Raw genomic sequence first — 23464 nt, 5'->3', positions numbered from 1 at the left:
AGGGCTCGATATCTTCTTTCAAATTCCAAAAAGAAAAAAAAATCGAACTCGAACCGAACAATGGCTGAATTTCTTTATTCATTCTGAACGTTTGGAATAAACTTTTTTGTTTACTTATTCTTTAGAACCTTCCTGATGATATGTTAACGTATATTTCAAAAGCATTCTGTTTATTCCGGCTGTGAAATGGGATTATCTGAAATGTATAAAGAAACGCAGCCAATATAAAATATTTTTTATCCGAAATCAAATTCCCAATGAGTAACCACAGCAATCAGCCCTCCATTATCCCACTTATGTAAGTCAAAAGTACACATACACATACATGCATATTTATTTCTATTTTCTCCACTTAGTTCATCTCGTTTTGTTAATTCAATTATGTTGTTTGTTTTGTCATTAATTCTCGCTGTAATTACGCGCCGCCAATAGCCGACGGCGACAACTGCCAATTGCAAACCGTCGCAAACCTGCTTTCTACACTTACATACTAACACACATGCACACAAACACCGCCTTTACAACAAACAGGGTGGCAAGAGACTGGTGGCTGGTGGCTTTTGGCGACGAGGTTAGCGGGCAAACGGACAACGCCTAATGGCGAACGTCTGCACGACGTGAGTGTGTGCAATCTCGAGTGTTCCCTCTGTGTGTGTGTATGTACTTGCGTATATGGCTATGTATGTGAGTTGTGTTAATTCATTTATTGTGGGGCTTGTTTGTTTGCGGTCACTCGACTGCCTCATTTTATTGCGTGAGCGTGCGCTTGCGCGTGTCGAACAGCCTCTATGTTACGTGTGCACTCGTATGTATGTACATACATATGTACATATGTAAATGCCTCGCCACGACTGGCGTGTATGTAAATTTGCGCTGATTAAGCGACAAATGCCGTTGGCGATGTGTAAAAGCGTATGCTTGTATATTGGGTTTAATGCGTGTGTGTGTGCGTGCGCGCTTGTTTTTGTGGTAAATGGGCGCGTTATTAGCGTTTTAAGTGGTTTTAAAAAGATGAGCTCGTTGGTCAATTAAATAAAAAGCCCATGCCTGTCTTCAGCGCAACGGCAGCTCACAAACAGCACATTTGACACCTTGAAATGAGCACTGAAAATGGAGTGCCAAAGCGGGGAAAGGTGTTGCAATGGTACGCTGCGTCGTCGCTAAATGACGGCGCTGACTGAGTGCAAATGGTGAGTTTCGAAATGGGGCGAATGGAGTTTATTTTAACTGGCTTACATATTGGCTGATTTATGGTGGCAAATTTTTATTTGCACTTCTCCGAATGTTAAATACCGTTGTGGTTACAAATTTTTAGTGTGATCTTTTATTTGTTTACGGAGTGAGTTTATCTGGTTCAGTATGAACATTAAAGGGTTTAACCGAAAAGTAAGTAAAGTAAGTAAATTATTTTGATAGAATTTGATGCCAATGGCCTAAATTAGGTAAAAAAAGACTTAGCCCACTTTTTCGACGAAGCAGAAGAAATCGAGAGTGTACGTATGCCCATGTGGGGTTATATCGACATTCGTTCTGTCACTGCAAGCTAGCTTCAATGTTTTTTTGGGCCTTCATAATAACGACGAATTGGTTTCACTTCTCGGTGAAAGGAAGAATATAAGGAACCCCCAATGCGGTTTTGCAATGGACTCATAGGGACTTGAGGACTTTCACCCGCTTATTCACAATCGATATCGACAAGCCAATACTATACTATGGGATATTAGTATAATGTACAGAAATGAAACAGAAGACGACCTTAAAGGCCTGCAGAGTCTTTAAAGGCGCTCAGTGATCAGTATAATAGGTACCTTGAGACAGCACCGAAATCGGCTCCACGCAATTTTACGCTTGCCACCGGCGGATAGCAGTATAAGTAGCATCATCCTTGCCAAAGCGAGAATAGAGCCTGACTTTCGAAAGGTCTCTAGAAGCTACAATTGAGGTTGTTGCTGTAAGGGCGTGGACGAGACACAACGGACATAAACATAGATGATTGGAAAATCGATGAAGGAGTAGAATCAGCTGTACACTGCAGATCACTGCAGTATCTAACAAGCCAAGGTCTTTGAAATAAGGAAAGCGGCAGAGATACTACTGGAAATCCGCCCGCTCGAATTTAACATTTACATAGGTATTCAGGTGGCCATTAGGGCTCTGCTCTCATATAATAAAAATTCGATGACAGTCGCGGATTCTAGAAAGGCTATAAGAAGACTAGCTTTTGCCAAAATCGTATACCTATATTGGGCCCGGAACACACGTGTATAGACGAGCTAGCCAAAGAGCGTGGTCTCTTCGATGCGGAGATACTATTTCCTTTACAGGAAATCAAATACGTTTATAAGTTCTTTTCGAGTATCACCACCTCGCCGAATCATATCACCTCCTAAGTTTACTACTCATCGTCCTGAGATTCCTGTCATTTCAGTCACCTTTCAATTATAGAAGATTGAAAATTTATACACATCATCTATTCGGTTTCAGAAAAGTACAAAGGACAATCGAGATAATTCGTAGACTCGCAGATAAAGTTGTATATGCATTTGATCAAAAAATGTACTGATCTACATATTCTACTTATTTTTCATGATGGAATGATGGCCAGTTGAACTAAATTTGTGGTGTTTTTCCGATCAGTTTAGTTTGGTTGAAATTGTTATATTTGTTAGGCATTTCTGATCTAACCGTTGTGTAAATAAAAATGAAGTAGCTTTTTCCCGACGTTTCGCTAAGATTTTTAGCATCTTCAGGAGGGTTTTTTGTTTATTTACCTGCGCAGCAATAAATATAAAACAATAACAAAGCAACAAAAAACCAATAAACATATGAATACATAAAAAACATATAGCTAAGTTTAACACAAAAGAGTTATTAACTTACATTACATTTAACATTAAACTTTATAACGTAAAACTAAATAGCATTACCAACGCTTGTGGTAGCTTTGTCTAAACTGAATGTTATTGATATTTATAAACATAATACATAAACTGCAGCGATGTCATCAGTATCCACTTTCTTGTTCATTGTATTGTCCCTTTTCTGCATTATTCTTAGGCTTTCTAATGTGAATCTTGTTTTTGTTCTTTTCTCTACATCAAGTATTCTTGCGTTCTCCAAATCAGCTGTATGGCCACTGGTATTAATATGCTGCGCTAGCGCTGTGCTGTTTCTTTGTTTTTTTATGTCTGCTTTGTCCAGAAAAGCTTCGAAATATAACTTTTATTTGAGCTCGACGAGATGGTAACTTAGATAAATCTAATATATTCTAGGCGGAGGAACTCGATGTTGAACTCAAATACTTACAATGGCTTATGAATTGACACTCTGATTTTTCAATTGAAAAAAAATAGTATTCAAAAAGAATTGGACATGACATATGGGCGTTTTCATCGCATAGTTTTGGGTTAGAAACATTTTTGCGAAAAAATATCTCGCTAGGTGGCGCCAGGGGGGAGATATTTTGAAAATCGTAGAAGTTGCAGCATAATAAGAAATAGATTTCCAAAAAATGTACCCTGTTTTAGGTTACGGGGTTTTTCCAGTTTGAGTGTGTAGGATGGTAATTTTTGAGATGATGGAAATGCCCATGTATATCTATATATTATACGCTAACATAAATTTTGTGGTCGTTGGCGATTCTACTGGGCCGATTTCGTATCCACGAAAATCATTGGAATAGTATTTCTCTGTACACGAGAAAAGTTTTTATTGTTTAAAATTTTTCTTGAAAATTACGGTCAATTTCGGCGTTTGAAATATTTCCAATAAAGATAAAAAAGTGAAGACAAAATTGAACATAAACACGAAATTGAAAACAATGAGAAATATATAAGAAATAGGGTAACTGAAAGGGTAAGAAAGTTTATTGAATTTTTTCTATAAAAATCTGAATAAATCTACATGTAATTATCAAAAATTCACCGAAGTTTAAAGTTATCAAAATACTTATGGACTTTATGAAATTTATCGAGTTATCGTAATGTATAAAATTAGTCAAAGTGATCAATGTTTATTGAGTTGTCGAAATTTGTAGAGAAACAGAAACTTAGTGATCGAAATTTACCGATAGTTATCGAGTTATAAAAGTTAAACGGACTATCGAAATTTTGTTAAGTTAATGAATCTTATCTCTTTTTTTTGATATTTATTATATTATAATTATTTGTGAAGTTTATGAAATTTATCGTAATGTATCGATTTCTTTTAACTTATCGGGCTATCGATATTTACCGATGTAACGAAATTTTTCCTTTCACCGTATCCAAGTTTTTGGAATTTTTAAAGTATATCGAGTTATCGAAATTTCTACAGTTATATAAGTTTATCGAGTTATTACTTGTTATAGATTAATAGAGTTTTTTCGAGTTACCAGGGTGTAACGTGTTATGGAAATTTGGCGATATTTATCGAAAAATACGCAGCTATCAAAATTAATCGAGCTACAGAAATTTATACAGTTATCCAAAGTTTACCGATTTATCGATGTATCGATTTATATCGAGATATATAAATTTTTGCGCTATCGTAATTTATAGGGCCCTAGAAAAGCGCAGTTATAGATATTTTTCGATAATTTTTTATTTAAATTTGACGAGTTCTCGAACTTTATTGATTTATTAGTTTTTTTTGAAATTCATCGAGTTGTCGATATGTATCCAGTTATCGAAATGTATTGACACACTTGAAAGTATCGAGTTAATTCCAAGTCCTTCAAAGATATAAAAAATTTATAGTCACGTTTTTGTTCTAAAGTAGGGGAATTTGCGGTAAGTAATTTGGAAACTTATAAGTTAAACGACCTGCTAAGTTTAAACACACCTCAAACGCCCTTAAAAACCTAAACAAAATCGTCGAATTTCAATAGTAACTGGCTTTGCTAGTTTTCATAATCGGAAGACGTGCTTGTGAACTTCGGCGCGATCTCCGCTGTCATGTGGCATAATTAACATTATAGTAAATATTTTCCTTTCAGCTTGTTCATTGTTAATAGAACTTTTAAAGTAAGTACTTCTCCAAATTCGCTTACTCGGTTTCAACGCCAGACAAGAAGAAGACCCAACCTTGAATAATTTTATATTTAGACTAGAATAACAAGAAAATTAAACGTTCTACTTTATCAAGGGGAAAAAAATCATTTTAGAATAATAAATTAAAATCTATGTACACCAACTCATATAATAACATTAATGCGCTTGTGCAACAAAGTCATGGTCAAGTCTCATACCTGTAGTCAGTATCTGCTGTATGTATGTATGTCTGTATGTATAAAGCGAAAATGTATGCATGTCAGGCCATGCAATTACAAGTGTACTGTTTACACTCGCTCTGATGTGTTGATGTGATTACTTTTCACAGAATCAATTAATGCACTTGGCTGAGTTGATTATGCGACGACGGTGAGTGGAGGGGAGGCTGACAGGGGCGGCATAAAGTAATTCAAAAATACCGATGCATGTTTGTTTGTATGTATGTATGAATGTATAGCAAAGGCACATGGCAAACATATCTACTAACAATTGTGAGCATGAGCATATATTTACGTATGTACATATGTACGTGCAATTGGTGTGCAATGGGGTATAGTCATTGCGCTGGGTATGCAGTTACAGTTGCATGGCTATACTCAATCCCGACTCTTGCGTCCTCGTTCGCGCACTCTGGGCAACGTGAGCAACCCATGTGCGAGATGCGGTAACCAATCCGAGTGGAGCCTTGGGTCACGGCAGAAAGAGAGGGAGCTTCGGTGGGGCCACTCTGACTTATTCGGTTTAAGGGCTCACTGAAGTCTACAGCGTCTGTTCACCAGTAGGTGCGGCTGCAAGCGGGTGTCTGCTTGGAGCAAGCGGCTCGCTATATAAACGTGTATTTGGTTGCGAAACCACCCCCGTCCCAGCAATGGGTTGTGCGCTGGGCTTGGGACCCGCCACGTAAAAACCACTTCCAGTGAAGAAGCAAGGCAAAGCCTCGGATGAGACCCCCCCTTATGATGACGACCACGGCAAATGTTTAAAGGACTACGATTTGAGGGCATGCACCTGGAATGTCCGGACCCTTAATGGGGAAGGTGCCTCTGCCCGGCTGGTTGATGTCCTCGTAAGGACAAAAGCTGACATCACCGCCATCCAAGAAATGCGTTGGACGGGGCAAGGCAAAGAATGTCTGGGGCCTTGCGACGTCTACTACAGCTGCCATGTAAAGGAGCGCAAATTCGGAGTTGGATTTGTGGTGGGAGAGAGACTCCGTCGCCGAGTACTGGCGTTCACCCCGGTGGACGAACGTCTAGCCACAATCCGCATCAAAGCTAGATTTTTCAACATCTCGCTCATCTGCGCCCATGCCCCGACGGAAGAGAAGGATGAGGCATCCAAGGATCTCTTCTATGAGCGCTTGGAGCGCACGTACGAGCGCTGCCCCCGTCATGATATTAAAATCGTGCTTGGCGACTTCAATGCCAGGGTGGGCAAAGAAGGGATCTTTGGAACCACCGTCGGAAAATTTAGCCTCCACGACGAAACGTCCGACAACGGATTGAGGCTGATCGACTTCGCCGGGGCCCGAAACATGGTAGTATGCAGTACTAGGTTCAAGCATAAAAAGATCCATCAAGCTACCTGGCTGTCTCCGGATCGAAAAACGAGAAACCAAATCGATCATGTTGTGATAGACGGAAGGCACGCTTCCAGTGTTTTAGACGTACGCACACTCCGAGGCCCAAACATCGACTCGGACCACTATCTTGTTGCAGCCAAGATACGCACCCGCCTCTGTGCAGCAAAAAATGTGCGCCCAAATATGCAAGGAAAGCTTAACGTCGAAAAGCTGCAATCACAACAGACAGCCAGCGCTTTCGCTACTCGACTCTCACACCTGCTCTCAGAGAGCACTCTTCAACAAACCGACATATGCGAGCAGTGGAACCACATTTCCCGCTCATTAAGTACCGCCGCCGAAGAAGTAGTCGGATTTCAGCGAGCCCGAAAGAACAACTGGTACGATGAGGAGTGTCAGGAAGCTGCAGAGAAAAAAGATGCCGCCTACAGGGCCACGCTGCGATCGGGCGCAACGCGCGCTATGTGGGACCGCTATAGGGATCTGAAGAGGGAAGCGAGACGTATTTGCCGCAACAAGAAGAGAGAGGCAGAAATACGTGAGTGCGAAGAGCTTGAAATGCTGGCCGACAGGAGGAATGCCCGAAAATTTTACCAGAGAGTTAGGCGACTTACGGAAGGTTTAAAGACCGGGGCGCACTCCTGTAAGAACAATAATGGCGACCTAGTAACTGATGTCCAGAGCGTACTTAAATTATGGACGGAACACTTTTCCGCCCTGCTAAATGGCAGCAGCACAGAAAGTTGTGGAGAAGAAGAACCCGAGCCCGCAGTCGATGATGACGGAGTCGACGTTCCACCGCCTGACTATGACGAGGTACGTATAGCAATAACGCGGCTGAAAAACAACAAAGCCGCTGGAGCTGACAGCCTGCCAGCTGAGCTATTCAAGTACGGCGGCGAGGAGTTGATAAGGTGCATGCATCAACTCTTGTGCAGAATATGGTCAGATGAACGCATGCCCGACGACTGGAATTTAAGTGTGCTCTGCCCAATCCACAAGAAAGGTGACCCCGCCATTCGCGCCAACTACCGCGGGATCAGCCTTCTAAGCATAGGTTACAAAGTCTTATCGAGCGTATTGTGTGAAAGACTGAAGCCCACCGTCAATAAACTGATTGGGCCTTATCAGTGTGGCTTTAGACCTGGCAAATCCACCATAGACCAGGTATTCACAATACGCCAAATCTTGGAAAAGACCCGCGAGAAAAGGATCGACACTCACCACCTATTTGTCGACTTTAAAGCCGCTTTTGACAGCACTAAAAGGAGTTGCCTATACGCCGCTATGTCTGAATTTGGCATCCCCTCAAAACTCATACGGCTGTGTAAAATGACGTTGAGCAATACCACCAGCTCCGTCAGAATTGGAAAAGACCTCTCCGAGCCGTTCGCCACAAAACGGGGTTTCAGACAGGGCGACTCCCTTTCATGTGACTTCTTTAATCTGATGTTGGAGAAGGTAATAAGAGCTGCAGAACTGAACCGCTCAGGAACAATTTACTACAAGAGCGTGCAATTGCTGGCTTATGCCGTTGACATCGACATCATCGGTAACAAAAACCGCGAAGTCTGTTCTGCCTTTTCCAAGTTGGATAGGGAAGCAAAGCGCATGGGTCTGGTGGTAAACGAGGACAAGACGAAGTATCTCCTGTCATCAAACAAACAGTCAGCACATTCGCGCCTTGGCACCCACGTCACTGTTGACAGTTACAATTTCGAGAAAGTAGAGAATTTCGTTTACTTGGGAACCAGCATTAACACCGATAATAATGTCAGCATTGAAATCCAACGTAGAATCACTCTTGCCAACAAGTGCTACTTTGGACTGAGTAGGCAATTCAGGAGTAAAGTCCTCTCTCGACGTACGAAAACCACGCTCTATAAGTCACTCATCATGCCCGTGCTGGTATATGGCGCAGAAGCATGGACAATGACAACATCCGATGAGGCGGCTCTTGGTGTGTTTGAGAGAAAGATTTTGCGGAAGATTTACGGTCCTTTACGCGTTGGCGACGGTGAGTACCGCAGACGATGGAACGATGAGCTGTATGAGTTTTACAACGATATGGACATAGTGCAGCGAATTAAAATACAGCGGCTCCGCTGGCTTGGTCATGTCGTTCGAATGGACACCGACGCTCCAGCTCTGAAAGTATTCAACTCGGAACCCGCTGGTGGTAGCAGAGGAAGAGGGAGGCCCCCACTGCGATGGAAAGATCAGGTGGAGAAGGACTTGGCTTCACTTGGCGTTTCCAATTGGCGTCAGTTGGCACAGAGGAGAAACGACTGGCGTGCTTTGCTGAACTCGGCCAAAATCGCTTAGGCGGTTACAGCGCCAAAAAAGAAGAAGAAGACATATGTACGTATTTATGTATATACAGATATTTGCACATGCTGCTTGGTATTATGTTGATGCGGTTAATTTGCAATTATCCAGCGGCTTAACTAATTAGCGTTAATTTACGATTAGTTCCAGGCAAAAATAAAACTGCCAACTGAAGGCAGAGCTACGACATTAACAATGAAATGCATCGTGCAGATGTATGTTTGCATGTGCTGCATATCAAAATTATCTGTAGGTGATGTGTGTCGAAAAAATGAAGTATGTAAGTAATGAAACCGACTTGAAAAAAAACTATACCAGCAACGGCATGGATGCTGCGATTTTATACCCCTTTAGTATACATAAGCTTTGTTTTTTCTTACCGGAATGTTTGGAATATATGCACATTAGTGTTCATCACCCTCATACAAAAAAAAAATTGTTATTGTTTTTACCAACAAAACTATAAAATTTAGGATAGTTTAAGAATTCAGGCGAAAATTTTTCAGAAAAATATTGAGATTTACGTGAGCTGAACCTATTTGAAAATACCTCAAAAAATCGAGTTTTTTATAAATAAAAACATTTTTGCTAAAAAATTACCTCAGAAGATAGAAAAGTTTAAGCTTAAAAGGTCTGCACAAAAATGTATTTTTCAAAATAATAAATTTTTTTTGAGATATTTTTAAATCGGTTTAGCTTACGTAAATCTCCGAATTTTATTCCCAAATATTTTGGCAGGTATTCAAGTATAATAAATTTTATAATTACGGTGGAAAACCCGCAAGTTTTTTTGTTGAAAATCTACCCTAATGCCATACACTACACAGAGAATAACAAGAAAGTATTTGGTTCAAGGCTCTGGCATATTGGAAGCGGTAAAAAGCGCAGCTCTGAACGGGCTTAGTACGATGTTTCACTGGCAACTGGAACAAATTGTCCTCAGACTTGCGGAAACTAGCAAATGGAACTAAACTTTACTTAGAAGACAGCACTGACCACATTACATTGTTTTGGTACTTCAGTATTACGATGCCAATAAGGTTTCAGGAAAAAGATGTTTTCGACGTAGGATGACAGATGAAGAAACCAATGCCTCCTCTTCGATGGAAAGGCCAAGTGGAGAAGAACTTGACTTCAATTGGTATTTCCATTTGGCGTCAGTTGGCACGAAGGAGAAGCGACTGGAATGCTTTGTTGAACTCGGCCAAACTCGCTTGGTGCCTACATAGCCAATGAAAAAGAAGTTCAGGCCTATTTTAGGATCATTTCGCGACTAAACTTATTTGAAAAAAAAGTAAGACAAACGCCACCAATTGGAGGGTAAGGTTGGCCAAAACCTTAGCAGAAAATATGATAGACCAATAGAGCTAAAAAGCTCTATCTCTTGCACTTTCACTCTTTGATCTTTAATAATAATTTCAAGAACTTTTTATAATCTACCTCTGAGGCAGCGTCTATTGAAAAGATCAGTACAAAAAGATATTCAGTAATTTTAATGCTTAGGATACTTAAAATTTTCTTTACTCTTTGACCGCAGCCGAAAACATCGTCATCCTTAGGTGCACATTTGCTTTAAAAAAATGTTTAAGTCAAGCCGTTTGTTGAACGTAATTATCAATGCTATTGTCTTCTTATTATTTATGTATGTCTTATTTGCTGGTTTATTGCTGTTGTTGCTATTGCTTGCAGCTGTCATTATTGCGGTAGTGAGTTTATTAACGCAACGAATTACGTTGCAGCACGAATAGCCGCGAATATCAAGTTGAAGGAGGCTTTGCCACACAACTAAGTATAAGCATGCATATGTATGTACATAACTGCACACATACATATGTACGTAAGTATCTTCTAGTTGTTGCTGCAGCATTGTATGTGCAGACTGATTGAGTTGCCACTAATGGTGGTGATTATGACTGGCATTAAATTGCATTTGTGAGTAATAGAATTTAGCTAAGCTGCTAGGTTTCAATATCAAGTTTGTGTCTTAAGTCTTTTGTTTGTTGTAGGGTTGGTTTGGCTTTGAACGCGATCGGGGCTTAATCTCACAAAAAAATACCATACATATTAGTGAAGTTAATAAAATGAAAAACCAATTTTCTAGATTTTGCAAAGCTAATAGCTTTTGCAGTCGCAAGCCACAACTTAATTTGCAAAAATTAATTAAAATTTTTTTTTGTGAATTAAGTTCAAACTCTACTAAACAAAAGAGAAATCTGCTTGCATACCGGCTACTTTTTTGCTTCAAAATTATTTTTTCATTTAACGCTACAAACTGCAGATAATTAATTGCACTAGTCATGTTGCAGGCATGCAAATCAAAAAAGTAAGAAACGAATTTAAAAAATCACAACAACAACAAAAACACACATCTAATTGAATTTGACATGCTCTATTATTTAGCAATTTGCAATTTGCATTGAATGCATTCAAATCAAACTATGAACACTGGGCCACCAAGTTTACATGCAGTTGCCGCCAGCGGCACAGCTCTCTCTCCCGCTCGCCATTATCATTGCCCACATCATCATTATCTGCATGTCAATTACTGTAATTGAAACCAGATGAACATTTTAATTTGCATTTTTGTATTTTATTTATACCTATAGCTGCTGCTGCTGCTTGAAATTCTTTTTGTTGTTGCAGTAATTTGATTGCTATAACCGCTGGTAGCTGTTTTGTTTCACTGGCCAGGTTTCGTGTATACAAACAAATTGCAAAACATGCTCTGAAGTGTGATAAATGTAATGATTTTCACATTTGCTTATTACAATCTTTTAATCCATTCAACTTTTGCATATACGAGTACATACATATGTACATAAATAGCATATGTACATACACACGTATATGTAAATAAACCAAGCGCGGTGAATATGAATCTTGTTAGCAGCAAAATTTTATTTGGGTCTAAGTAAATTTAAAGCTATTAAACAGCATGCAAGCTACTTAATCTTAGAGATCTTAAGCAAACGTTTTTGAACGCGAAAAAACGAAGAGGTAGGTAGGTAAGCAAGTAGAAGCCCATTATGATACACGAAAGTCTCCGGAAGAGGAGCAGAGTTTCCTGATTAAAAAATATCATATGAGGGTTAAGTCACATAAATTTTGAGAAAATTTCAGTTAGAGGGGTGCTACAGCTCTGAATACATGTATAGAATATGTGTAGTAGGAAAATGTTTCACCAAAACATCGGGAATATTAATAAGCTTTAGTTTCAAGAATATCGATTAGCATCGTGTATATATATACACAAGTATAAATTTAAAAAAGTTGCTACTATAAATCTGTGTACATTCGATACACACATGTGCTTCTTAATAAATTTCTTACCTGTATTCGCGCCTCAGTTAGACCAATTTTCATGGCTAGTTCCTCCCTGCAAATAAATACAAAAAAAAAGTATTTAATATTTATTTATGGTACATACGAGTATTTATAAAACAAGTTTTTTTTTTTGTTTTACAGAAAACATGTATACAAGTATTGATTCTAGTAATTGAAGAAAAAAGTCAACACAAATGTGAGAAAGGAAAGAAAAAAACAAAACAAATGCAAATATCTATGCAATCATTTAATTATTGATTATCATACAATTTATATGGTTAATTGAATAATGGACTGTTGAGACCAATTAAACAATAGAAATTTAATTAAAACTCGAACGAATACATTTACAACGAATGCAAGAAAAATATGAAAAAAAAATGATGAAAAAACAAGCTACTAATTGACAACCATAAAGCAAAATGAGAGCGCACAAGTTCAGCAGGAAATGGTAATATGGCAGTGGCAAGTTTCGAGTGGCAATTGCAATTATAGTATTGCAGGCTAGCACTTGCGCCGCGGGAATAAAAAAACAGCGAAACTTCAAAGTCGGCTAGAAACTTGTGAGAGCGATGGATAAGCAAAAAACAAAATATATGTACATATGTATGTGACCCACAAATAGTTCAATTAGCACACAAAGTAATAATATGTAAATAAAAACTGAAATAAAACTAAAACTACTCCGTGCGCATATGGCACACGATATCGCAGCTCTGCTTTTGTACTTTGCACGTTTGGTTATTGCAAAGCTTTACAAATTATAAAAATTTGTTTACACAAGTCGCCGATTAGATGATTAGATCGACAATGATTGTCTGTGGTAAAATGGTGGCGCTACACAAATGTTACAATTTATATATCGAAGGTTTATCTTCATCACGATCTATCTGCATTTTTCACCAAAATAGGATTCCTATATAAAATTTCACATTAGGCTTAACTGTCATCCGTGATGTCAATGCTGGCCCTGTAGGTCGCTTTTCAGAAGAACTGACTATTGAATTTCAAAGTTAAAATTGCAATCAATGATGACAGTTAAGTCTCAGATGGCTTCTCACATCAGCAAGTAGCTTTTGTGAAAACTGTACACAGATATAAGCCCCCTATATACTAGGCATATCTCAGATATTCTACAAGTCTTGCACAACCCTTGCAGGTTGTACGGATTACACGGTTTGCAAAGTTTTCCCATCGGAACCCCGATTATTTTTTATTTTCATTATTGAAATACCAAAATTACGGAGATGTCTCCAGTAGGCAGGAATATTTCAATGAAGAAAAGCTTGGTATTAAGTGACATTTTTGCAAAATCCAGTTTTCGATTTGATTACTTAGATGTCAGTATGCTACAGTTGATAGTCGAGTTTGATGATGTCGACTTAAATCAATGGACATCCACCTATTAAGGGGAGGTAAAGTATAGACTTCAAAAGGATGAACTCTTCTACGTTTAATCAATACAACTCCACTCAACTTATGGTTACAAAAAAACATTTACATATGGTCACCGTACCGATACCTCAGTATTCAGTAGTCAGGAAAGTTATTTGTTTAGCCCAAGGAAAGGGCTAACAGTAACTATAATTTGGTTAAAACGTTAAATGGGTAGTTGAATGTGTAGAGAGGATCTCTCTTATTTGTTCATCAAAGGAGATACATATATAAGAAGCTCCTAAAATTTGAAACAACATGTATGTGAAAGTGTTCGATATATTGATATGCTTCACATACCAAAAGACAAAATTCCATACAATAGACTACGAAGGGGTCGCGGGGCAACGCGGCACCATATCAATAATGATATAAGATATCATTTAAAATAAGAGGAAAGCTTTGGATCTTCCATTTTTTATTATTTGTCTACATAGTTTTCCTTTTAATATTAAATTGAATGGAGCACTTTTGTTATATTGATATGTAGTATAATCTAACAACTAGTAATTTTTAGCAAAAAAAAAACCGACTTCAACTCCCATATAAAAAAAAAAATATATATATATATATATCTCATGATCCGCTGATCGGATCTTAACGAGATTAGTATGGGACCACCTCTGAGACACTACCTTTCCGATGCAAAAAGAATTATCGGTTGACGCGGTCCAAAGTTATGCGGTAACATACATAAAAAAAAAAAAAAAATATTCCGACGAACTGATAAACTCCTCCTTTTTTGGAAGTCGGTTAAAAAGCAGAGCAATATCGCACGTCTACTTGCCAGACAACAAAAGACTTAAGCAACGAACCCAAATGACGCACTACTTGGCTTTCGCAAATCATAAAGGTAGTCGTGAGTGAAAATCGTAATTTGACGCAAAACAATATTGCATGGCACACCAATGTAGCTGCGCTTCGCAAAGCAAATAGCGATGCCAACAGATGAAAATGCATGTACGTATGTATGTAGGTATGCTAGCTCAAGCAAGTACATAGTTATGTGTGTAAGTATACAATAAACGATTCTATTAAAAGGCGATCTTGGGTCGCTTGGGCCAGAAGCCAGTTTTTGCGAGCGCAGCGCGTAGCATTGTAATATGATGAAGAAAACCATAACAGCAACAACAACAACACCAACAACTATCGTATTGGTAATGACGATAATTTGCTTAATGGATTTCTATGTTTTCTGTAATTGAATTTATTTTAATTAAATTTCAAATTTGCGTTGACTGGCGTGGCGACGGTGCCGGCGTGCGTTGGATACGGCAAAACGGCGGTAACTTTAGTTGCATTGTGACTTTTTTTCAGCGCAATTCTTTTTTTTTCCTATAATTTCTTATTTTCTGGCCAATTTTCTTCGTAAATTTTATTAATTTTGATGAGCTGTACAAGCGGAAAACTGACGCATTAACTGTTGTTTCAGCGCTTTAAATCGCCACAGCCAGCCGCGTAACCAAAGGATAATGGATGCTTTCGTTGTTGCACTGCTTTGGTCCGCCGGATGTTTGGTTGTTCGGGTGTCGTCGTTCAATTGTTGTGTGTGGCTTTTACACGGCATTACGTTGAGCGCTGCTGTGTTGCCGCCGGTCATAGCCGCCGTTATAGCCACAGCCATGGCTAGCGAATGGGCATAAGGTGTGTAATTTAATGCGCTCGCGCGAACATTAATTGATTATAATTTCGTCAGATCCGGTTGCGTGGCAGGGAACAACGTGTCGGTGGGTGAGTGCGAATGCCAGTGCAAGTGCGACGCGGATCGACAGCTTTGACGGCGGTTGATGGATGCAATAATTTGATGGCGGCGGCGTTGGCGTTGGCGTTGGCGTACGCACAGATGACGCGGCAGCATTGAAAAGGCGATTTCGTTGAGGTGGGAAGAAGCTGCTTTGCAACGCTCGTAAGTGGCTGGGATGCACTTATGCAAACACGCACGCACATACACACCCGTATGTATATGTTTCGCTTACTCACATTCGTGCATTGCCTGGCGAAGTTTTCGCTCGTCACGATCATTAGCAGGTGTTTGCTAGCGTCGTTAATAAATATTTTGACCGTCACACTCTGGCAGCCAAAGTTGCCACCTCACACTTTGCCACAATTGACCGTTTTTGCCTGTGTGTGGAAGTCAAGAAATCAATTTGCTTATGGGACTTTTCAAAAGGCTGGCGACAGGAGTGCGCAGGCCACCTTCTGGCGCAGCAAACAGCCTACCTTTATTGTTGCCCCCGGCTATTTCGCAATTTTACTTCCGCGTGCATTTCTTTTACACTCCTTCTTTTCCCAAATTTTCACCTTCTACTCATTCTTCTGTGTGCTTTTTTTTTTAGCCACTCTTCCATGTCGCTGAACAATTTAATATTGATTGCACGCAATTTGTCACTGGGTCAGCAAATTAATCACTGCACATGCGGCGGCTGCTGTTGGCCGCGTAAATTTACGAAATTTGAAAATAATTTGTGTGCAATTTTGTGTTAATCACGCAAATTAGCATTGCAATTACGCGTGTTTGGGTGGGTCAGCAATTTGTGGTAATTATATGTTATAATGGACACCTAAGTGGCGGTGTGTTTTTTTTTACAAAAAAAAACATGAACAAGTTTGGGTAAGCTTTGGAAAAGTTGCCGTGTTTCGTTTTCAGTAATCAGTTTTGACTTTCAGATGTAATGAAGTGCTTTTAATTAGAGTTAATAACTTGAATAGGTTGGGCATTTCAAACACTTTTATGCAATAAGTAGGCGATTCGCAACCAAACGCTTTGGGAGCCATACCCAAAAATACACAAAATTTGATTTGTAAACAAACTACTTAGAGCGATGGATACTAATTTTGACTGATTTTTCAGATAGTAAATGTTCGGCAAGTTGATTTTATGCTTTAATTGCAAGCATATTACGCGGTTTACATTAAGTGAGACTCAAGTTGCCGTTTGGGATGGAGGAACAACGCTTTTTCACTGAAGCATCAAACCCGCTCAGACTTTCAAGATGTGAGGGTGTCTGTAAAGCCAGTTTTTTTATTTAAGCTTTTGAAAGAGGGTAGGCGGATCGAATGTCATCCTTGAAGAGGTCCTAAAGCAATAGCAGATGTTGGAGTTATTATAAGGAAAAACGATGGGTGCTCAAAAAGAAGTTCTGGTGACTCAAGTAGCATACTGGTATATCACTTGGTGTGAATTTAGGAATTTTGGTAATCTGATTAATTGTAGCGAAATTCACATATTTATACCAAGTTATATACCAGTGTGCTACTTGAGGAAATACGGGTTGAGATGCTTAATTGGTAAAAGTTCTTAAAAAGGACGAAATCACGAAGCTGGGTCGGCTCAAGAGACGGATATCAGAGTAGATACTCCTTCCATATAAATACAAGTTTAAAGGCAGTATCACACGATTGGGTATTTGAAAAAGTTTGATGCAAATCCTTTCCGAATTAATTTGTTGAAATTTTTCAATAGAACACCGCTGTATTGTACCAACTTTTTTACTACATTTTTTACCAATAGCCCAATATAAAAATGTACAGATCTGTACAAATGCACTAATCGACTGCCATACAAATATTGTATTCTATCTATGTGTATTCTATCGAAAAAAATTGTTGACTCTCACAAAAAAAAACCATCTCATCATCTCGTCGTAAAAAAAAAATATTTTAATTTTATTAAAAACCTCCAATTTTTTTAAACATGTTTTTATAAAGAATTAAACAAGCAATACGATGGTATCATGTTATTTCCCGAATTTACTGGTCTTCACTATGCAAATCATCTTCAAAAAGTTCAACCGTTAATAGCTAAGTTAGCTTTGGGAAAATCTTGACCATCTTATATATAGAAATGTTTTGCCCGTTTCTTTAGCTTTAAAACGGCGTTAGGATGAAGTCTCTACGATGAGCAGAACCCGAGATATAACGATTTGATGAAGTAATGATTAGTCAGAAACACGAAAAAATTCAAACTTTGACAGATCATATCTCTGTAGAAAAACAATTAAAAAAAAATAAAAAAAATTCCTCGAACACGTGTTAGCTTATTTCATGTATAAAACCTATAAAAAAAATTTGAAGCCAATCGAAGATATGACACCAAATTTGGTGTCAGATATGAAAAAGAATGTCGAGAGTTTGAGACACCAGTGTTTTGTCAATGCCCCAGGATGGTACGGCACCAATATCTTTACCGAAAACATTCTGAAAATTTTTGTTCGCTGCGACTGAGTGCTGGTATCTTTATCGAAGATAATGGTAAAAAGTATCACTTTTCACTTGGTGAATGTGTCTCGGTATTCCAAGCCGAGGTATTCGCAACCCCCAAGGCCATGGACTACGTGGTGAAAAATAGGTAGAGATGCAGGACTAAATTATGTTTGAAAACACTGCGAAATTGTCTAACTCTGGGTGCCTGTTCACTTGGGAGAGCCTGGTAATGAGACATCTGACCATTTGGGGTAGAGAGGGCTCAAAGCCGGTAGTTTCGGCTCGCAACCAATTATAGCTTTCCGATATTTGGAAATCAAAGCCATATTGATAAACTGGATGAATATTTCGCTCAGCAATGACTGGAGGGGTTGGAGAGATGGCAAATGGACGAAACTCATATTGCCCTCAATCTCGGAGGTTGTGCTGAGTATTTCCTTTCATCAAACGAACGACTTATAGGACTGATATACAACCGCATTTGCCCTTCCTGCTATAGAGAAGTTGAAACGTCGAAGCACTTTTTGTATCTCAGCTCCGACTTTGCAAGGATTAGGTGTACAGTTTTTGGCAGTGATTTGTTGAGAGATGAACAACTGAGCTCTTTAGCATCCAGGATTAAAAAAAACATGAAAGCAGTACAATAGGTGGCATGTTAGGATACATACTTTCTTCTGCACGCGTCGTTTTGTGCATGTAGTTTCGTCAAAAAAATCGTTTGCTAAGAAGAACTTTACAACTCTGCATGCCGGGGGTTTCGTTAAGCGTTGAGAGAGGACAGCTGACTATAAGACTATTTGACTAGCCGTAATCCATAGGCTGTGACAGAAACTCTGATGGTCCAACTTTTGAACGAAGTGTAAGGCGTTCATCGCTGGAAACTGCCAAAGATAGTCAAACTCATTTGTAGTTTAAAAAAGATTGTAAACTGTGCAATTCTTTATATACCCGCTTGGCTGACGCAAACAGGTCTAAAACTGGCACACAAAAATATTTTATTAAAAGTTTTAATGTGTGGCTATTAAGTAACTGGCTATCGCTGTTTTTTGTATAAATTTATGCATCATTCCATAAATTTCGCCTGATTTAGAAGATCTTCTTCACAGATACACCTACACACTCCAGCTGCTGTCTGCGTAATTCTCAGCATTAATGATTTAGTTGTTAAACAGTAATACAAAAAAAAAAGTTGTTTGTCGTCGTTGTTCGCTTGATTGCCGGATTATATTTATTTGCTTTTTCACTTTTTTTTTACTGCAAGCTAACGAGAAATACTACAAATGATTAACATAAAAATGCATAAATAGCCGAAAATTGGATTTCAGTTTTTGTTTATTACTCGTTCACTTCATTGCCAATGCAACACCTACTGTCCGCTGCCCTTTCCCCTTCTCGCAACCGTTAGTCGCTGCTAACCTTTCTTGTTTGCTTGTGTTTAATTTCATAGTCGATTTTATTAATTAAAAATACATTGTCGTATACATTGGGTGCTCTTTAACTTCCCCTCTGTATTCATCTACCGTTTTTTGGGCAGTTCTATGGGTATATTGTTTTGTTTTTTGTTGTTTTTTTTTGTTTTGTGTTAAATCGTTTTTATACTTAATTTAGAGAACACCACTTTTTCGGTCGTTTGACTCAGCGCGGATTTCTTAATGAAATGTGTAGGAAGGCATGAAATTGAAATATTTATAAACTCTTTTAATTTGAAGCTTGTTTTTTTTTTGTTTTTTTTATTGCTTCTTTTTTGTGCTTTGTAGATATGTATGTATCTGTGAAATAAAATCAACTGCCAGCTATCAACAATACTGATCGCGTACAGATTATCTTATTGGTGCGAAGATTTGACTGCTTAAGGTATCTGCTGCCGGCCGTAATCGGTTTCCTTTTCCAATAAGTGTTGTTGTTTTTACTTTTTGTGCATTGTTATCTGTTGTGGTTGTGGCAGTGGATTGTTGTTAAAATTTTTTTGTCATTTTAATGTGATAACACGGCTTGGGCACTTGTAATTGTGAACTGGGTCAAAACAAATGTAGTATTAAATGAAAAAATACAACAACCAACACAGAAGTGACATTTTTATGTATTTTAATTCACTTAATTATGTTTACATACATTTTGGTACACCATTTAAAAATTTTTGATTTCACAGGTTTTTTGTTCAAATAACATGAAATCAAAATTTATTGCACTTTTCCATTTTTGAAACATTTGTTATTCAAACAAATGGGAAATGCGTAGTGCTAACGAATTTGAACTTAATCGTTCTACATTAGAGACAAGTTCTACTTTCATTAAGGCAATTTTTATACCTAATGAACTAACTCGACAAGGTAATGTAGTGATGAATAAAATATTCAATGTTGCATATTCCTAAAATTTACAAATTTTGTGCTTGAGTTGTTTTCTTGGATTCTTTTCGAGAGTGTATCAATATTTCGTTACTCTCTTTAATTTTTTTGCCAATTAATTATCACTGGACATTTTACCGATCAGTACTCGCTTTCGTGATGTTTTTGTGATTGCAAATTTAATTCTTTACAAAAAATGTCAAAATACTAAATTATGTAGGACTAAAACCACCGAATATAATTGCCATTTTATTAAAAAAAAACCTAATTAAATAAAGTTGTCAAATTTTATTTTAATTTTTTTTTAGTGTTTATTAATCGGTGGAAATTATTTATAAATTACTGAGTATACAAGAAAAAGAAGTCATTTTTTTCAATATTATGGATAAAATCAAATTTTGAGTCTTTTTGGCCAAAAACGCTATTATATTAAATATACAGTATTTTTGTCGTATTTAGTTCCATATAACGAATAAACGTAATTTATTTTTATATGGAAGAAACCCGCAACACCTTCTGCGAAAAAAATTCTAAAAAATCGACGGTTATTTTTGGCCACTTGAAACTTGCACATTGTTAAACTAAAATTTAATAGGCTATAAAATCGTATACTTAAAAAAATTCTAACACTTCTTAGAAAAAAGTTTGAAATTTTAGTGAAAATTTGTTGATTTTTTTTGTAGTTGTCTACAAAGTTTTAAACTTGGGTTTATATAGGGTTTCTTAGAGAATGAACTATATTTTAATCGAAAATTCTTAAAAATATATATCACTTTGAAATGGGGGTGCTATTGTGTGGGCCAATACTGTATGTAATAGGACTAGATCATTTTCGCTGCTACACAGTGTAATACGTAATTTATATTTTTCACATTTCCATTATACACTAGTAGCTCGCTAATAATCAATTGGGTATAATCAGTTCAGTTCCTTAATTGTGATGTACTTTTCTTTTAATGCTTCGCTAATAGCTGCTGTCAATACATATATTTAAGCAATTAAGCAATCATTAGGAACTGGTTTCAAATTATCGCAATTCCATTAAGCAAATATAAATTAATTAATTTAATGCGCTCCAAATTGGTTCAACTACCATTTTCAAGAGGTTTATAAATTGGATGTGCTAAATTTATCGGTGACTCGGTGCAAGTTGTAGAAATCACTGAAATTTGTGACAATATTTGATTTTTGATGAAAAAGAGATTTGGTAAAAATAAGTACAAAATTCTATTTCAAAGATTTTCAAATTCCAAATAGCACATATTTAGATTCAAAAAAATCTTGAATTTGAAATTTCAATTTCTCACAATTGTAACCTGCTCTTTTAACATTAAAGTGAGTGTCATCACTCCCGATATCTGGACTAAGCCGCTTCAAGTATAATACGATCTTCGTTTCGAAAATTTAATAACAACACAAAGTTTTTCATCTAACTCACCTCGTAAAGACATCCGGGTAGTGCGTTCGTGAAAACGCCTTCTCCAACTCCTCCAATTGAAAGCTGGTAAATGTAGTGCGATAGCGACGCTGCTTACGTTTCGGTGCATAATCATCTAGTTCACCATCGCTATTCGCATCCGAAATGGGACTATTCGTGCCGCCACTAGCACCGGTGGTCACAATGCAGGAGGCCGAACGATCAGGCATGGCATCCTGATGTGCTAATTTGACTTCTTGCGGTAGGTCGTCCAGCTTGACTACCTCGGATATGCACATAATCCAGATGGGCGGAATGGTGAGACCGTTAATGGGCGTGCGGGTCGTGAGTGCAATGGAAATTAAGTTTGTCTTCTAACACGCTGCGTTTAAAGGTTTCTTAGATCACAGCAGAAGGAATTTTTTTTTTGCTTGTTTTCATATCCTGCCGCTGTCGCTGTTTTATTCAAAGTCTGCAAAGAGAAATTGAAAACAATTATTTTAGATAATGAGTTACATACACACTAAGGTGCTTTTGTACATTTGCTCTTGATTTTGTGGAAACAATTTAGAGTCTGAATTTCTCGTAAACGTGCATTTATGCCGAGCATCCGCTTGATACTGCGCTGCTGAGATTGAATGCGAAATGGAGCTCATCACCATAAATAAGTTGCATTTCAGCGGAAACGTGTGGACATAACATAGCTACAACTTAATTGAAAATCCATTCGCCTTATTGATGCTTAAGTGCGCAGGCGCGCAGCTATGCACGCGCTTACATACATATATGTATGTTAGCCGCGCGCTCTTAGAACCTAAGCTATTGCTGTGGTTTCTGCTGTTTCCACGGTTTTGGCCATTGGACATTGGCCAACAACTTAATTAGTTCACTAATTCATGACAAGTGAAGAGGCATCAACTAATTTGTAGCGAGGCACTTGGTCGACGCACTTCACTTTACAAGCAAATTCACGGCATTGGTCACGCTTGCCAATTGCATACATAAGTACACTAATACCACAACATGCGTATCGACCTTCATATGTACATACGTGCATCCATAAAATCATTCATACAGGTGCACCAAGCTAAAAACGTTTGCGTAGGTACAAGCGAAAGTGAAACGCAAGGCTTGCGCATGCGCAGCTGCTGTCTATTTTTTTTAACCGACTTCCAAAAAAGGAGGAGGTTATCAGTTCGTCGGAATATTTTTTTTTTTTTTTTGTTTTTTGTGTATGTTACCGCATAACTATGGACCACGTCAACCGATTTCGATAATTCTTTTGGCATCGGAAAGGTAGTGTCTCAGAGGTGGTCCCATACTAATGTGGTTAAGATCGGATCATGAGATATATATATATATATTTTTTTTTATAAGGGAGTTGAAGTCGGTTTTTTTTTTGCTAAAAATTACTAGTTTGTTTTTAAGTTTCATTGCTTTGACTTTGTATTTTCGCGCATACATTTGCTCGCAAGTACACACTTGCATTTGCTTTGACTGCCTCGTCGAGTGATCAATTGCACTTGTCCTTTATTCGGCTTTTTTTTGTCTTGACTGTAGCCAAATAAGGACATTTCACCCATTGCTATTTTAAGGGAAAATTAAAGATGCGTGTGGAAAATACCAAAAGCGACAAATGAAATTCCAGCTAAAATGGCTGGTAGGTGGAAAAAGCCAGCTGAGTTTTTGTCGTTGTGCTTCAGGTGAAGGCGGTGAAGGTGGCAAGATAGACCATTGCCGATTTGGTAGTGGACCGACTATAGAATATATTAAATTAACGCAATTGCTGCTGCGTCTG

At 38.0% G+C, this 23464-nt stretch overlaps 1 protein-coding gene across 1 annotated transcript in view; it reads right to left on the bottom strand.

The window, feature by feature from the left end:
* The window catches only part of LOC118741279 (homeobox protein aristaless-like), a 111969-nt gene that overhangs the window by 5140 nt on the left and 83365 nt on the right, over window positions 1-23464 (bottom strand). Inside the window, exons 2-3 of the mRNA XM_036473197.1 lie at window positions 21688-22138; window positions 12271-12316 (exon numbers count right to left, since the gene is read on the bottom strand). Of these exons, the coding sequence (XP_036329090.1) occupies window positions 12271-12316; window positions 21688-21965 (324 nt within the window). The 5' untranslated portion in view covers window positions 21966-22138. The remainder of the gene's footprint in view (window positions 1-12270; window positions 12317-21687; window positions 22139-23464) is intronic.

Source organism: Rhagoletis pomonella, unplaced genomic scaffold, assembly GCF_013731165.1.
Source record: "Rhagoletis pomonella isolate Grant_MI unplaced genomic scaffold, Rhpom_1.0 Rhpom_scaffold_00006, whole genome shotgun sequence".
Lineage (NCBI taxonomy): Eukaryota > Metazoa > Arthropoda > Insecta > Diptera > Tephritidae > Rhagoletis > Rhagoletis pomonella.
Note: the sequence above shows the minus strand (reverse complement) of the source record. Positions and strands in the feature narration are given on the sequence as shown.